The 18,409-nt window shown below is 41.7% G+C and overlaps 1 protein-coding gene and 1 long non-coding RNA gene across 2 annotated transcripts in view; both read right to left on the bottom strand.

Annotated features, from left to right (window-relative positions):
• The window catches only part of uvrag (UV radiation resistance associated gene), a 92,912-nt gene that overhangs the window by 24,693 nt on the left and 49,810 nt on the right, over positions 1 to 18,409 (bottom strand). Inside the window, exon 13 of the mRNA XM_085797342.1 lies at positions 14,905 to 14,980. Within this exon, the coding sequence (XP_085653468.1) occupies positions 14,905 to 14,980 (76 nt within the window). The remainder of the gene's footprint in view (positions 1 to 14,904; positions 14,981 to 18,409) is intronic.
• Positions 6,898 to 7,977, bottom strand: LOC146974222 (uncharacterized). The gene is made up of 2 exons (XR_015037542.1): positions 7,700 to 7,977; positions 6,898 to 7,665 (listed from the first exon to the last, which is right to left on the bottom strand). It is a non-coding gene; the product is annotated as an uncharacterized LOC146974222 (long non-coding RNA).

The raw sequence follows: 18,409 nt of genomic DNA, 5'->3' as shown, positions 1-18,409 counted from the left end.
GTCTGGTTGTTGCTCGCTTATTGCTCACGACACAGAAATAGAAAACATTTGCAAGAGGCAAATAACATTATGAACCTCTCCCAGCTTACAGTGCTTCACAGAAACAGTTTGTCAAATATGAATACAGCCTTGATGACAGTAAAATGACCATGTCTAGCCTACAGTACAACCAACTGGCCAACTACATGGCCTATCAAAACAGTAACCAAAGAGCCTCAGATTAAAGCTCAGACTTCCAATATTTCACAGAGTTCAAAGGGATTTTCGGTCAGATCCCGCTGCTATTCTACCAGCGCAAAATATGTAGCATCAAACTGCTGCGTGGAGGAATTCAGGCTGGTGAGGATGACGGTGAAAACGGGAGAGAGTGAGGTCTTTCATATAGCCACATGGAGGACTTAGCTACGCGTATCACATGGAAGATATGTGTTTCATTGACTGCACAGACTATGTGTGTACAGTATGGCAGATTTGTAAAAGGTTTTTTGATTTTGTGTGTGTCAGCGTAAATGCTTGTTTGCGAGTGAGCCAGATAGGGCCATCAGGAGAGGGTTACGAACATATTAAGTATTAGCAGGGATTCCAGTCGTAAGCCAACAGATCAACTATTCCTGAGCTCTGGCAGAATAGATCTGAGATTGCGGTCAGCTTTTCAAGAGCCACTGGCAAAGACAAAGTCCATATCATGTTTCAAAAACAAGGCTTACATGAGAATGTTAGAAAGAAAAAGTACAATGTTTATGAAATATGGTATAACTGATAGTTGATCTTATAGACACACTTAAAAGCTGTACAGGCCAAACTGTGTAAACCTGAACTGAGAGATTAGTGCTGAGGAAAGTCACTATGCAGTGTAAAACTGTTGAGATTTGCTCTAAAAGCAAAAAAAGGGAAATAATATTAATAATAAAAGCAATGACTCACTTGAAAGACACACTCAATACAATACACTCCCCACATCTAATCATAGACTTTCATCAGTTTGCTCAGAAATAAAAATCAGTAAAATACCTCATGTGTGTTCAGCAGATACAGTGGTGCACGAAAAAGATTTTTTTTATAGGGATGAAAATTCAAACGCAGCATAATGGTACGATAAACAGAAGAAATAAAAAAAAAAAAACCATGGCTCTCCTTTTCATTGGCTCCCAGTATCAAATTAAAACCTGCCACGGTATGCAAAGAGTATAGGCCGTGTCCGGTTTACTTTGGAGAGCCTGGAGCATTCTCTGGTCATCTGGGTTTGTTCAACTATGACCCTGCACAGTGTTAAGGATGTTAAAACTTTTTTTGCACTGCCAATGGGCGGCTGTGCTTGGAATTTTAACAGTCATACACAAATACAGAAGGATTTTCTCATAATGAATGGTTGATTAAAATCAGGGACTGGTTTTTTGCAATCCATGGTGGATTTCAGAGACACAATCATCTGTATACAATATTTAATTCTGCCTCTGAAGCAATATAACAAAAATAAAATTGAGGCCAAAAAACCCCATGTGATGTGTTCCCTGTATTATGTATTTAAAATGAGTAAATGAGGTTTAATCTGTAATTTTGGCGGAATGATTGAAGTTCGTAACGTCGTCAGACTGAGCGACTGTTCAGAGTTCAAAATCCCCAAAACACATGTTAGGTGTATTTATGAAGATCCACCAATGTTCCTCACTCTTACCCCAAAACAGGCACAGCTATAAAAAATAAAATAAAATAAAATAAATAAAAACATCAATAGCTGCTTGGATTTGAAAAAAAATGGGACTTGGACTTGAACAGAAAGACAGAGACAGAGTGATGAAAAAGAGACAAATGGCTATTGTGTGGTCAAGTTTTTTTTTTCTTTTTTTTTTCCCACCACACTTTTGGAGGCCAAGTATGTAAACTGTTCCATTAATCTCAGCGTGGGGGAAAAGAGTGTGAGGTTTAATGTGTGGTTTCAAACTTTCTAATGAGCTGGATGCAGGCCACCGCTGAATTGAAGTGAAGGTTTAAGTGAAAATACGGGGTCAATCTGGCTCTGGTGCAACAGCCAATTCATAAAAGCAAAGCAACCACTTACAAAAAGAATTTGCAGTGGTGTATAATCCGTCCACTCAACAAAACTGTTAAAAAGTAAGACTGCAAAAAAAATCTATCAACTGCATTAGTGAAATATTACAAAATAAAACTAAAGTCATGTGAAATTACACATAGCCAAAAAACCAAACAACTGTTCACACTGCACATCTCATCAGTTGGATTTATTGATCATCATAACTCTAAAGGCTACAGACTTCCAATAGCTGCAGACTGGCCGGGGTTGTCAGGTGGAGAGAGCCTTGTCAACAGGGATGGAGGAGGAGATTTATGATATTGCTGCTGGCAGGTGAACTTCTCTGGCTGCCTGGTTTTCAGAGCCACGGGATGGAGCAATACTCTCCTTTTTCTCAGGAATAAGCCTTGTGCTCCCAACTGTTTCACTGACTGTTGTAATGGTTTTTTGCGAGTCTCAGGCTCCAAACACATAAAGCCAAACACATGTGCTGACATAATTTAATTACGGCATGTGCATTTGTGTTTATATTTGTAGTTGGATGCATACTTATGCAGGGTGCAGTCTCTGTGGACAGCATCATAATTGCTCTGAAAAGCACAAGCCCAACAACTTGGCTGAGACGTGTTTTAAAATGGGTCAGTTTCCATGGGGACAGCAAGACTATTGGCAATAATTTGTCCACTAAAACTTAAGAGATGGCCGCTTGGCGTCATATTGGGCAAGTAACAACCTGGGGTGTAACAACAAATAAAACTGTTGAGATGCAATCACACTGAATCTAAATATATGAAACAAGCTTAATTATGACTGGAAATAAACTTTGAACACAGGGAAATCTAACAACTATCTCACTAAAATTAAACTACATATTTATTTATTTATCATATTTCATAAATTATGGCTATATTTAACCATTCTTACTCTTGATACTCCATATTATTAAGTGTGTTTCAGAAAGGATGCATTTGCCCCAGGACCACACGATGAAAGTACAATTTTTATGCAATTTAATATTGTGGAAATTTAAAAGTTATTTGTATTTAAAGAAGCAGCTTACACTCATTATTCTTAAAGGAAAAAAAAAAAAAAACCTAACCTCTCCTTTTTAACTTGAGCCGGTGTTTATTTAACAGCTGCTTTCATTAGCCTCTTAGCCCCTTTTCTCCAATAACCATAAAACGATTACGTGTCCTCTGGGGCAACAGGCCGGGGCTCATCACAGATGCCTCATTAATAATAAGAAAAGCTGCGTCTGGATGGCAGAGCTGATGACACGACAGCGAGGACACCCCGCCCAGATCATCTCCTCCTGGCGGGGTAATGGAAGATGACATCAGGGGATGATACACAGACAACAGCCTAATGAGGTGAGACTTGTTTTGATGGAGAGAAGTGTTGGAGTGTTTGATGTTCAGAGAGAAAAGGCTAATGCAGAGATTTTCTTGACAAAACAAAATTAGGAGAAAGAGACTTTAGCTCTCCTAACTTGATGATGAGTGCCACTGAAAGGACTCTGTGGTCCGCAGCCGCTGTGTTAATTCAGATAAAAAGCTGCCGATTGGCCAGAGCCAAAGGGCTGTAATCGAATCCACATGGAAGCAGGAACGGCAGTGGAGAGGGGGACTAACAGAGCCAGCATGGCTGATATTTTTTCAAATACTGACCAGATGGGGCCAGCATTGTTTTATCCTAAGAGCTGTTTAATGTCATTGAGCTGCAATAAGCCCTGAGCTCATGATGGAATACCTCCACTCCCAAACACCCATATGACAGCACACAGGGTTTGATGAATTAACAAGAAAAACAAGTTTTTCTAAACTTGCTCACATAAAATATACTAGGTCTCTGCCCTCTCCGTTCTTCTGACAGGTTGGTGGGGGCCCAAGGAGCTAAGCTCGGCCAGCCAAAAAAAGCCCACAAGCAGAGAGAGACATTATTGTTTCAGTCCTGGGCCAGTTTACTGTGACTTTACCAAGTCAAAAACACAATGGACCTTCAAAACTTTTGATTTTAGCCCTGTAATTTCAGTATACTATGACATAACAATGATCAGTGGGGGAAGTACGGTGAAGAAAATGTTGCAATGTACTGTCAGTAGGGGTTTTCTCTTTGCTCTTATCTACTGAGCAGTTAATATCTATTATTAGGTATTGCCACGTAGACATGACTGTTCAACTGGAGGTGAGAAAGAGGAGTCATCTATAACTGAAAAGGACTGGGAAGGAGGAAAGCCTCGGTACTGAAGCAGTGGTATACTGTTTCATGTAGTAAGACAACAGGAGAAACAGACTCCAAACAAACAGGCCTAGGTTACAAATTCCACCCAGCTGGAAACTGCAGACGCACTATTAAGTAAATGATGGAGCAGAGCAGCCAACACTTTCCAAACACCCAGAATCACAGCAAAACCTCTCGTTTGCCAGTAAAAATCCACAGTCTGACCTGTGGGAACGAGATATTCTAAGGATATGATCACACCATGATTACCTTGATTGATTATAAAAGAGGAAACATAAAAGCAAATAACACGTGTCACTTAATCTATCATCTCTGGATCTTAAGCTGTTCATTCCGATGTTATGAGATAAACTATACCAACAGTATTGGTCGCCCCCCCCTCTCTATCCAATGACGTCTGCGGCATCATCAATCTCAGCAAATAACATAACATTTTGTCTTCACTTGATTCCCTTTAGACACAACATTGGTCAAGATTTAAATGACCAACAAAAAAAAAGGAATAGTTTTGCAGACACCAAATTTTTCTCCATATCACTCAGTCATTCTCGCTCCTGTCGACACAGACACACACACAAACACACAGACACAGGATTAACATTTACTTTTACCCTTATATTTAGTGGAACTAGCTCCTCTGGTACCTCTTTGTGGTGATGGACAAACCTGGAACTACCAACCACAAAATGTGGAAATTCAATTAGACGAATTTAAGTGTTTCATAAAGTCATAGGTGGTTGTCCAGAGGAATTCCCATAAAACCCTGGCGCTCAGGCATAATCGCAGCACACTGATGGCCTCACTGCACACACATATACACACATACACACACACCCAAAACTGGAAACCGCACAGCAGTGACATACACTTACAACTGTGGTCTGAGACCTGCGTATAGATCGCAACTTCTGGCCAAACGGCAAAGTAGAGAGAGCTGACAGACTACAAACACCACTCTCCTCCTCATTGTGCTGCTCTCGTCTCCTGCACCAATTTCACTCTTCTCTCTCTTATTACCCAACACTGAACCTGAGGCCGGGGTGTTTGAGGTTCAGATGCACTGTTTTCCACACACAAACAGTGTATGGTAAATATCTGTTTGTGGAAAAAGAGCTCCTATTTCTGGTATAGTAAAAAAAAAGAGGGTTCCACCAACAACTTTCCCTGGCCAATAAGTGGCACTGGATGCATGTTGTAGCTAACAACACAACTCTGTGATGGAAAACGGGGACCACACAGTACGGCTATGGAAACCCATAAGCGTACAGAGGTGTACGTTAGGGCCTGGGTTGGGTTAATAGATAGCTTGAACAAGAACTTTCGGTGCACCACAGGACGACTAAACCACCGGGAGCTTTATTTTTTCCTACAAGCCGTCTCCTTTCAGAGCAGACACAAATCTTACCTAGATGCAGTTCCTCCACATCCGTTCTCCCTCTATTGAAATAGTGCAGCAAAGGTGGTCAAGACTCTGCTGCCAAATCTCCTGCTCATATCGGCCAAGACACACAGACCATAGGTTACTCCCTTTTCATGTCGAAAAACATTTATCGGATCAGTTAGGTTACAACATGGCAGCAGTAATTGCCACTAATTCTTGCTTATTATGAAAACATACAAAAACTCAAATTCGAGGATTAATGTGGAAAAAAAAACAGAATAACTCACCAATAATCTGCATTACGTAATACTACATACACACCTAATATCATAATAACAGAGACAGTATCTGTCCAATACACACAATGTAGAATCCAAATTGGAAAACAGCACCGTAGACTTCAAACTACAACATTTTGACAGATCTAATCACAAGTCCAGCTCCATGAGAACAGCAGCTTCCATCTTCTCTCCTTCCTCTTTGCATCAATCATCACAGACGGCCATCGGCCTACTGTCTCCGCTCATGTCTGTCTGTTAACAATCTCACAATACAACCCGCGCCGCTCTCGGTTTAACCCTCTTACAAGCTGCCAAAAATAATTTCTTGCTGGAAATGTGATAAATAAAGGCCACTAATGGAGTGCTTTTTACTGTCAGCGGAGCAGAGAGATCTTGTTAGAAGTGGCACCTTAATGGCATTTAAATGCAAAACATTTTCAGACAAAAGTTATCCTCTGTTAGATGTAAGGGATGATTATTCAACATTCGTACAGCATGTGGCCATGTGGGGAATGACGCTCGGAGCGGTACAGATTCAGGCTATTCTTCACCAGGCTAAAGCAAAAACAGACACGTTTATGGCTTGGCCGAAAGAGAGAACTTCACTTGGTACCTCATTTCTTCATCCCTCTTTCCTGTTAAGGGTGAAAGTGAGGTATATTACGTTGGCTTGGTTGCTGCATATTCTGGTGCCTGTCGTGCCCGTTATGCGTTTTATCATATCAATCCCTGTAAAATAGAAAACGGATGTGGCTGTTATGGAAGGATGAAGACAATGAGTGGCAGCAGGCGGTTGAAATGGCTTGATTGCTTCCAGGCCCCGGTCTGTCTTTAGGGTAAAGAAGATGGTGGCAGAGTTCAGGTAAACAAACATCGTACGTCGGGCTGCTGCAGTTTGATTCCCACTGAACACTGAAGAGTCTGTTTGTTGAGATGAGGGATGAGGTTTTTTTTTTGTTGCAGCAGAGGCGGCTGGACAGAAGAATGACTGCAGTTGTTCAGGGGGGATATTGGAGATGTAATCGCCTGTTTTTCTTCCTTTTTGTTTTCAGGAATGTTCTCTGGAACGCACCGAGAATTGAGTCACGAACCACAACCCTCAGCTGGACAAGGAGAGAAAGACCAACAGGCTTCTGAGGGAAACCTGGAATAGTTCTGTCTAAAAATGTTCCAATTCTCAGAAAGATCCTGCTGAGACACAGGGCCGATGATACAGTTTCTGCTCTCATTCAAGGCGATTCAAGTGATGGGGAAGTGAAACATACTGCAGATATGTCCTGGTAGAGCAGAAGGTTTTCTCATGGGAACGATGCCTTGGAGTTCAAATGATGAATCCTTGTCTGCTCTTTGTTTCCACTCATAAAAGACTGTTAAGTAGCTTTGGGATTTTGGTTTAGACACAATGTAGCTATCACTCTTGTCTCACTGAATCAGGTTTTATACAGTACTGTAAAAAAGAAATATAACGGGAAAGGGAATTTAACAAATTGACCGTAGAAAGTTATGTTTGCGTTCACGGGATCCAGCGTCTGTCATGATAGGATAAAAAGGAAGTACACATTTCGATCACCTACGTTGCACAATCACTCATTGTTCGCAGCGACGTCGTCTGATTCACAGGCTTTTGTGGACTGACAGAGAATAAACACACAACTGCTTACAGGAATGTCAACTGTGGAAAAACTGAGTCCATGTGCAAATATGGTACGCCCTTTGTTTCACTATAGGGACTCTTTTCACAAAACCCAGTTGTAGGCCCTGTACCATCTCCAACATCCGCGTAAAAGGAAGTAAGGAAATAGCTGGAGATAGCTTTCAGTGGGGAATTTTAACAGTCTTGACAACTTAGTCTGAGGTGGAGGGGAGTTATGAGGTGGAAGGGACCTGTGTAATGTTCACTTTTTGTATGACTTTTGCTTGGGTCATATGGTTTTTATCGAAAACACAATCACATGAGCTAATGGCTGCAAAGGGCTAAGCCAAGAAGACTATGCATCTCTTTAGACTTGGTCAGAGAGAAGCGAAGAACAGAAGGAAGGGCCTACAGTAAAAGCTTGTAAGGCAGTAATGTGAACTACATGAATGAGAAAGGAGAAAAGGAGGTGAATCATGGTGAGTGAGTTTGCCTGCTGTCTCACTCACTCACCAAAACCTGATGACATTACTGTGTATTTCCATATTCATTTTTCTTTTTCTTTTTTCTTTCTAAGGTTGCAAACACAGACTGTTCTCCAGCAGCCAGCTCACTTTTTATGTGCAGATCAGTCAGAGTTTTTGTTTAACAGTGGTGGAAAAAAATATTTGTCTTGTTGTATTTTGTCCAAACCAACAAGGTCTGCTTGTAAGTTTGAGATTAGCGAAGGCAACATTTTTACAATTTGGGTCAAGAGGCCTGAGGATCAGATGACATTTTACCACAACAACCAAGTCAAAATGTGACACGGGGACGTTTTGTTGTTTAACCTTTGGGTTTTTTAATTATTATTTTGAGATGTTAAACACACCATAACTGGCCAAAAACATGTCAAAACTGAGTAATGCACAAAGCATCTGTGAAACGCTACACTACTTTGACCACTTCCACGAGTAAATCATCACCCTGTTTGCTATTATTGTCACTTTTAAGCAAAGGTTATTCTTGGTAGAGTACCTACAACCTTTCCAAGCAGCTTCCCTATATGAACACACTAACCACTAAACACAGTAGGCTCCCCCATGAGTCATAGCCATGTTTTATGGAGCCACAATTGCCGCTTTTAATGGCATTAGGCACTCTGACGTATGCTCCAGACCACCAGTATGGCACCGTGCCCGCAGATCATGGTGTGAAATTGCCCAGAGACTTGGGAGGTGAGAGACGGCGAGCAGCTTTTCCCCAGTAGAAAGAACTAAAGGTGAACCCAGAAGTGACCTGATTGAGCCACAACAGATTTACTGACTTTTAATTCCCCAATACTTGGTTTCCTGTTCCTGAGGACCACAGAATATGATACACTGAGCTTAGTGACTGAGAACTAATTGTTATGCCTACCCCCTTTCTTCCCAGAGATTTTGTGTAGCATCAGCTGTCATGTAATCAGCTCCACATGCCTGTTTCACAACAATGTACTGTAGCCCAGTGGATAACACTGGGGCTAGGTAAATGCAGCGCATGGCCTGACTCCAGACCAAAAGGCTGCTGGTTTTCCTTTGGAGTCAGCTCCACAGACTTAGATAATCTGTCTCAGTGGATGGAGAAATGGTAACAACATTTAACATGTACAAACCTCACACAATGTGCAATTCAGGCCTAACATACCTGTGGTCAACTACTTCGAGGAACAGTAACAAGGCAGATGCCATTCACTTAATAACTAAGCTGAGAAATTCAAATTACATTTTATGTAAATTTGCGTTTTGGTATCGGTTCAACTGGGACCGAAGAGAAAGTATGCATGTTAACGAATATGGCAACATCTCCTCACAGACATGACTGACTCACTCAGGCGTAGCGGATTTTGCAATTTTGTGATTGCACAAGAAATAAGGAGTTGAACAATGTCTGGACCGAAGCCCAGACATTCCTTTAAAGCCTTTCTTAACTTCTCTTTGTCAAGCAAATCAACCTGAAGTGGCGACCTGGGACTGCATTAGCACCTGACATTCAGGGTGCTGCGAGAGCGGCCTTCCCCATCCTCGCTGCTGCTGCCGGCCGCCTGACATGTGGGCTAATGAAGGCAAAACTTCTCCCTCTGCCACATCAAAGCAGAGCCGACCTGCTGTGGCCGTTGTTCCTTCGCCAGCTTCCCTGTATCACTTTCAAACACAGCCACATGGGGAAATTTAATAAGAGATGGGACAGCTAATGTCTCCCACCCATGCTCCAGTCAGTCCGCAAAGTAGCCAATCAACCAGTGAGCCAGGTCTGCTGTGAAATCAGACCTCTGCTTTGTATCACGGCGCCAGACATCGAACAAGCTGTGCCATGGCTGCATAGCTCGCATGATTCAACCATCGGGGCTATTAAAGAAAAATTAATAAGAGATATAAAAAGTTGGTGAATCATATCAGCAGTAGTTGGATTCATACAGCCAGTAAAGCAGGCATTACCTAATAAAGGCCCCAATAAATACACACAGTAGAACAGGACAGGAGTGAAACAAAGTTGATAAAGTAGTTGAGAATGACAAGGTTAAGGAATCCCGATTAGATTTAGACTTACATGCAGCATGAAAGAGCTGTGTTGACTGATTCCTCTCCCTGCCTTAACTCTCAAAATGTTGCACATGTGAAGTGAGATCCAGGAAAAGTGCAAGATCAAACTCACGGGAGAACGGTTTAATGCAGGGAGCAGAAATCAGCCAAACTAGGATGGGAAATCTTAGAATTTGGTGCGTTGTGTTTTATTGACTGTGACATGTTTACCGCTTCTTCACTTCTGAAACAATGGTCTATTATCACTATCATGTGGAGCCGGACTACTCATGTGGCGGCCGTGTTATACTGTTTCGGAGTCAACCTGATAACTCATCCTTAACATGGACATAGTCAGGCACACATGGAATACATAAGACGGCGCTTTGAATAAAAGCTGAAATTTCATCCTGTAAAAATACTGACGCTCCACTATGCAGTTTCAAAAGCGGGACGTGTTACTGTAGCTTACGGGAAAATAAGAAAAAAAAAACTGTTTTCCTCTCGGTGACCTTAGACTGAAGGCCGCCTGCAGCACGGTGTTACATTCAGTTTGCCATGCACACTGTCAGTCACTGAGATTTGCAGAAACAAGCCCCCACTTATGTACTGACAAATAAAGAAATATGCTCACAGTTTATTAATTCATCATTTCAAAGACTGCTGTTATACAGTTATCATGCACATATGCCCAGCTGAGTCACAGCTGATGGTTTACATCTGGTTTCAAAAGCTTACATTTGAATCTTTCTGCATTGGTTTCATGGACACAGGTGAAAACCTCCTGTTTTCTGGATCAAATTTTTCATCTATATATATTTCATCTGCACCAGATTCCTTTGAAGCACCTTATACATACTGTGTTTTTAGACGTAGCCATTATATACTGTAATGTGTGTGAGACCAGAACAATTAAATTCAACAGTATTCATTCAGATTATCTTTTTTATTTATTAAATTATTTAATAGATTTATTAGGAAGCTAATTTAGGTATAGGTATTTAGGTATAGACGGCTTGAAGCCACTTGTAGGTCACTTCTATCAGTAGTCAAATCAAATAGTGACCATACAGTCCAACATTAAATGGCTCTACGTGATAATGATAGTTTGTTTTTTGATGCAAGCTTGCATTAAGGTAAAATACATTTCAACCACATCTAATCAACATCTGTTCAAGCAGATTTTGAATTGAATTTATGTTTGAATTTATTTTGCTGTCCAGCAGCCCTTTACTTTGACTCAAACAGCTGATCTGTGGCATCAGCTTAGGTGTAAGAATATGGAAGTTAAAATATAGTGGGTATTTTGTAGGAGGCTAAAATACACCATGAGGTCTCCGTCCACAGCAGTGCATCGCTCAGCCAACCAAACTGGTAGTGAACCGACCGATTTCTAGTGCACCTCAAACGAGCCCACAGGGAATAACCCTGAACTGTCCCTTTAAGATCAAAATCTCAATAGTTTAGATCATGATGTGTGGTTTTGATAAAAAAATTAGGATTAGGAGTGGAGCTTACGTGACCTGATAAGGAGGAATATTCACAGAGATGTGAGTAGCTGACTTCAATAAGACTGCAACATGCGCATCCCAGCTGGGTTCATCACTATTGTGTGTCCCCTGGAAACAACTGCATTGTTATCTGTGGAGTGTGTTTGTCTACTTAGTATTGTGTGTATGTGCAGCACATGTGTTCACAAACTGTTTTCTTAATTTGCTTGTGTTTGGCTATTTGCATGTGTTTTCTGAAGCTGGAGTGTGATGACCTCTCTCAGCCACAATTTTTGTACTCAGCTGTTTTTAATGGTTTAAAAGCAAAGTTAGTCTACACTAAAGAGCATTAAGGGCCTTTCACACCGAACGCGGTATGCGCTGCGCCCACCGCGAGGTACAGCGCAGACAGGCGCAGAGCAGGGCGGCAGCGCGTACACATATGGCGCGAGTTGCTGAGCAACCGAACAAACAAGACAGGATTTGGGGGGGTAAAGATTATGTTCGCCAGGAGCTACAAAACGACCGCTTCCAGGTGAACTTTAGCGTCAGGCTGAGCAGGGAGCAGTTTAACAGCCTGTTAGAGAGAGTTGGTCTGATCCTCAGGAGGATGACAACTCATTTCATGCATCCCGTCACTTTAACTGAACGTCTGGTCGTTTGTTTTCTCTCTGCAAGCGGCTGATTTTTTTTCAGACTCCACTACATCCTCTCCTATTGGACGCGCCGAGATGTCGTCACAGCGCGCTGCGCCCGGATTAAACATTTTTTAATTCGGGCGCAGCGCGCCGCCGCGGCATGCGCCCACCTCGCGTGCCGCTCAGCTCGGCGCAGAGCCGTTCGCCGGTGCGCCGCGGTAGCACGTACACAATGAATGGGTTTGCTGCCGCCTTCCGCCGCCTGCCGCGTTCGGTGTGAAAGGCCCTTTACAAATATTTCCCTTTCAGCTACACTGCAATTCTTTTTTTTGAAAGATCTTAGATATATCGCAGAGGTGCAAATGCATGCGAGAAATCTAGTGTGTGTATGTGTGCGCGCACTCGGTCTTGACAGTTGTTATCATAGAATAAAATGAATCAAATGATTTTGACCTCAGTAGTTCAGTCCAGATAATATTTCACCTCAGAGTTGAGAGCACTTGGACTGACAAGCAGAGATGGAATGAGTGTCAGACTCTCAGATGAGTTATGCAACGACATCCACTGAGCCAGAGCGGCACTATAGAGTAACAGCTGTGAATAATGGATTCCTTTTTGATTAATTACACAAAAATCCTTTTTACAGAAATACGACAAAATGTATTCTTTGAGCTTGTTTCAAACAGATCATTTGTTGTTTTCTTTGGTGCCGTGAGACAGCGCTTATTTTCATTTGCTTCCTGTTATTTTCTTATTTTTTGGACTCTGGCTGAGAAGATGGCAGGCTCGGATACTGGCTAACAGCTTGTGGTCTGGTATTAAGAGCTAAAACCACGCAAAGTGCAGTGGTTTGAAGTCAGCCACCTGCTAGCGCTAATTGGCCCACGGTCTCATTCAGTGAGAGAGGCCCTTCATTCCCAGGTGGACGAGGAAGAAAACAGGGAATGGAATGCAAATTGTTGAAAACACATTAGGTGAACTTTAATAAGCATGAGTAGTTCAAGAGCTCAGCCCCTCCTGACTGTGTGACGTGTACGTGTTTGTGAGAGGAGTGGGAGAGAAAGCAGTTGAGAGGCATTACGTCTTCATCTGGTTGGCCAAAGGTGACCCACACAGATGGTACAGTAGTTAGATTTCATCTTAAAACTATGTGCAATTTCAAAGGCAACTTAAGGCCACAGCTGTAGCGGACCGCTACATCAGAAAATAAAGGTGTTAATAACGTGTTGTAATATGATTTAAAAGCAGGGGCAGTGGGTCACATTTTTGACGCTCCCTCATGTAAAGCATTCACAGTGCAGCTGAAAACATTTCAAAGCCCCAGTATGTAACTTATTTGGCTTTTTATTAGCAAAAATCAAATATTGCTTTCATAAATACGTATTTCACTGAAGTCGAATCACACCCGCATACAAATGAAATCTTTCTGGTACCTTAGAATGAGTCGTTACAAGTCGTTACAAATATATAAGTGGGCGACGCACCGAACCGAGGCGGCCATGTTGCATCGCCATTTTTTACGTTCAGTGGCAGCGTGACCGTAGGTAACCACGGAAACTCAGCGGAGCTGTGGGCTCGGCCTGTTAAAACTGTCACCACTGTGTAGTGTGAGGAAGGACGGAGGCACTGGTGTTGCATTCAGGTGCAGTCAGGCAGACGGCCATCGGCAAACCAACCGGATGTCATTTTACTCGACGAGAGAAAGACGGTAAAACAATACCACATCACCATGACAACATATTGTCACGCCTGTATTGTTTTGCCTCGTGCTGGCGGACCACTTGTTTACATAGATGCTTGTTTATCCTGTTACATGCAGCGTCTGTTGTCTGTCTGACGTCTGCCTGATTTCACGTGAATGCAACATCAAGAATACGTTCTGATATGCAACCGCACCGCTAGATGGGGGGAATTCCTACACATTATACCTTTAATGTGACAGAAATAGTGTAAAGTGCTGGGGAGGAGGGGGGCGTTTAGCTCACTTGGTGCCGACCCATGTTGAGGCTACAGTCTTCAACACGGTTCGAATCCCGCATCGGGCAGCCCTTTCCTGCATGTCATTCCCCCTCTCTGCCTCCCCATTTCCTGTCTCTCTCTCCACTGTACTATCAATTAAAGGCAATAAAAAGCCCAAAAATATATGAAATATAATACCTCACTGTCAGTGAATCCTTAATTTGCTGAAAAAGTGTTGTATATTACAAAATAAAGTTGTATAATCTTGACAATTAGCAATCAAACATTTGCTAATCCCCGCTAAAGTCAAAGTAAAGTTGAGGCTGCAGCTAATGTCATTAGTTTTGCATCAGCACGATTACAAGTCCTGCTGAAGGAGACATCAGTGAAATGTCTGAAACTTTTTAGTTTATTTTATGTTTATTTCTTTATTTTTTCTGTTACCATGAACTTTTTCTTTTTTTTAATGTTTTTTCACTACAAAATACATATATTTTGTGGGATCGCTCCAATACAATGGCTAAAAAGAAACATGTGTAATGGAACATGAATCAACGACTTGTGCAATCCTGCAATAAAGTATTTAAAAAAAAATGTCTGAAACTAATTTTAATGACAATCCATTCAGTAACTGTCAAGTCATTTAACCCGAGAATAACAAATGATGTAATTTGTGCACTGGATGTGTGTGTTCATACAGTATTTTTACCTGGGCAATGTTCTTGTTGAGTAAGTAGACCCCGTATTCGAAATGAAACCGCTCTCCTCTCGGATACAAGGGGAATCTGTGAAAGAAGGGAGGACAAGGAACATTTTGAACTGAACAGGAACAGGTACTTTACTTCATGTAATCCTTCATGGAAAAAAAAAATCTGAAAACAAAACTGTTAAGAGCCTTAAAACAAACACTCCCAAGCCAACTAAACACAGTCAATTCAACAACAGTATTATACGCATACTGCATATCATAATAAACCATAGGTGCAGGCATGTGAAAAACTCAATAATGCAGTGTGGAATTTGTTTGTTACTTTTTACTTTGAAGGATTTAAACAACTGTAACTCAATGGCTTTGATAACTCTTCCTGTTATTGAAAGTGCTCCTTCATGTAGCCAGTGGCGTTTACAGTACAGTGGGTAACACTTGCAGATGGTTGAAGAAGAAGCTGCCGGGGTCTGAGTCTCTGAGTCTCTGATCCCGGCCCACAGATGCCACCTCTGTAGCTTGTTAAACTGAAATATCAAACAGGGGGCAGAGGCGTCCAACCAGCCTGTCCATCCGCCTCTCAGCAGGAACAAAGGGAACTTTTCCTTTCAGCGTGGTGGGAAAGTCCCTCCGGTGCCAGTCAGATGTCCTAGTTAGGACTGCACAGGGAGGATGGGGTGGGGGGGGGATAGCCCTGGGTGATGCTGGGGAAGGGTATGCCGACATCCAGAGTGGGAAAATTCTCTCTCCCTACCAGGAACTTAAGGCTGGACTCATCCCTTCCTGTAATTATTTGCTTATGTCTGCTGATCTCCCACTGAGGAGGATACAGTATATTGGGAAAGCAGCTCCACAGACTTGAGCAGGGGCTTTGGTCAGACAAAACACACACACAGACACACACACACACACACACACGCGTGCCGTGCACACAAACACACACCTGTTTGTGTCAACTGGTTATCTACATTCATATCTTCGCTCCCTGTCCAGACTCCATCTCTAAGTGCTTCACCTTAACCTTCGGTGTGACCTAAACATAATACCACTCTTAACCTGCCAATCAAAAAGTGAAATAGTGCTTTTTTTTTCTCGTTTTTTTAAAAAAAAGGTGGCTGGAAAAATGTCTTCTTTTTTAGAGGCGTTTCACTGCTTATACATGAAGTTCACATCTGGTTTTTGTAAGAGCAAAAATCCCGATATCAAACATGTGAGATGTTACCAAGGTAACACACAACACACCGTAGACACAGCGTCCACGCAGTCGGTCAAATAAACAGCTGTTACTTTTTTGTTGCAACAGTTGTTTACGTCGAATGGAAACAAAGGGCGAAGAAATGTTATTGTAAAGATAAGCCTTTCCATCTGAAAACTGATTAATAAAGCGTGTGTCACCGTTGACGTCAAAACAACAGCACACAATTGTGTTTGGAGCGACACCTTGATGCATCTGTTTTACAGCAACCTCCATTCATCATAAAGTGCCATCTCTTTTCAATGAGCTGTTAAGTCTTTCATGTGACACCACTTTCATTTGTCACTACAGTCAGATCTGTGAAAAAAGGGCTGTTTTGTTCAGCTACTTTATCATGAAGACACGGTTGGAAAAACTGCTTCTAAAATGCGTGAGACACTCGCTTGAGTGTCAGGTTGAATCTTTTCAGGTTGATTTACAGCTACAAACTCTACATTTACAAGCTCAACAAGCTCACCCTGAATTTTTACCCTATTTACAGGAACACTGCAAAAACTCAAATATCTTACCACAAATATTTGTCTTATTTCTAGTCAAAATGTCATTTCTAGTCAAAACAAATCTCATTATACTTAAAATAAGAAACATCGCATAAAAGGTTGCTTGTTTTTAGACAGTTTTTACTTCTTTCAAGCATTTTTCACTTGAAACAAGTAGAAAAATCTGATCGTGGAGCAAGTTTTTCTTTCTTACAAGCACAAAAAACTTTCTTTTACTGGCAGATTGTTCTACTTACTGTATTTCAAGTGAATATTTGTTTGAAACAAGTGAAAATTATCTAAAAAACAAGTTGATTTTTAGGTGATGAGTCTTAGTTTAGACTAGAAATTAGACATTTTGACAAGAAAAAGGACAAATATTCTCGGAAAGATTTTGAGTTTTTGCACTGAAGAAAGATTACAAAAACAAAACAAAACTGTGAGAAGATTACAACCGAAAAGTAGAGTAAGTAAAGTAAGTAATATCAAAACAAAACAAGCAGAACCATCGTTTTAATAATAATAATTAACTTACTTTATCCATAGTGTTAAATATTTATTCAATACATTGATTGATTTTAAACATCCTTTTAAATTGGGAACTACAGTAGTTGTACATGATTTTAATTCATTATCAAGGCTATTCCATAAATTAATCCAATAACAGATATGCATTTGCCTTTAGTATTTATCCTTGCTTTTGGTTTGTTTAAAATGAGGTCATACTGGGACTCTCTAGTTGAGAACAGCTCCTGTATGCAGAGTGGAAGTAGTTTTGTTTAATGCTTTATAAGTTATTACAGGTCTTCAAATTTCAATGTATTGGTACTGATGAAGAGCGGATTGGTTGATGCAAGGTAAATTAATCCTTATGGTGTATAATACACCATACGGCTTTTTTACCCTGAATCGAGCCCGTACACCACAGTATATGACCCGTTCAATGAGACAGGTGCCTCTGTTATTATAAGGCCGTGTTGGAAGGAGCAGAAGAGGTGGTCAGATGTGTGTACAGTACAGTATGTGCAGACACATGTCAAACGCTTTACACGTGTGTGTGTGTGTGTGTGTGTGTGTACGTGGCTGTACTGTTGAGTATGTGCATCCGGCGTGCTTCCTTCCTTCCTTCCTGTCTGTGTGCCCCCCTTGGGCTGGGTCATGGTCTTAATCCTGTATGGGGCTCTTCAACCCCTCTTACTCTGACCTGTAGGTGCCTGAGGCCACGAGAGGATACAGCAGAAATTACATATCCTCGGTGCCTTCGCTGCGCTGGATGCTACTGTCAACTGGGATCATGTTAACAGCTCCGCAACCCTGAAGGTTAATGTGCCGACTTAGATGTGCTTGTGACATGTTGAAGGCCGAATTTGACTCAGATCCCGATGCTCTTAGAAAACGAGACTTTAATGACAGCATTTGCCTTTAAAAATTTGAAACTTAATAGTAACACATCCTAACTTATTTTAACTGTGTCTTTAATTTGGCTTTCATCTATTTCTTGTGAGGCCGGTTTGTCTGACCTGCGCTCACTGTAAACACCTCCTCAGTCACACGTTGCACTGCGCGTAAACTCTTCACAGATGGAGATCGTTCTAGGCCTCGGATGAATTCTAACTGGATGCTGCTGCAAACACTAGTAAGTAAAAGAAAAAGAGAAAAAAAAGTGAGACGCTGCGCCCTGAGGGCCACACAGCCAGCCTCTTGTTGGTCCTCCATATCCCCGACATGCAGCCGGGGCCCCATGGAGAAAAGCGACATGCCAGAGGTCATATCT

Source organism: Trachurus japonicus, chromosome 14 (genome assembly GCF_045865225.1).
Source record: "Trachurus japonicus isolate A0001 chromosome 14, Traja_1.0".
Taxonomy (NCBI): Eukaryota; Metazoa; Chordata; class Actinopteri; order Carangiformes; family Carangidae; genus Trachurus; species Trachurus japonicus.
This window is presented reverse-complemented; position numbering and strand designations above follow the sequence as displayed.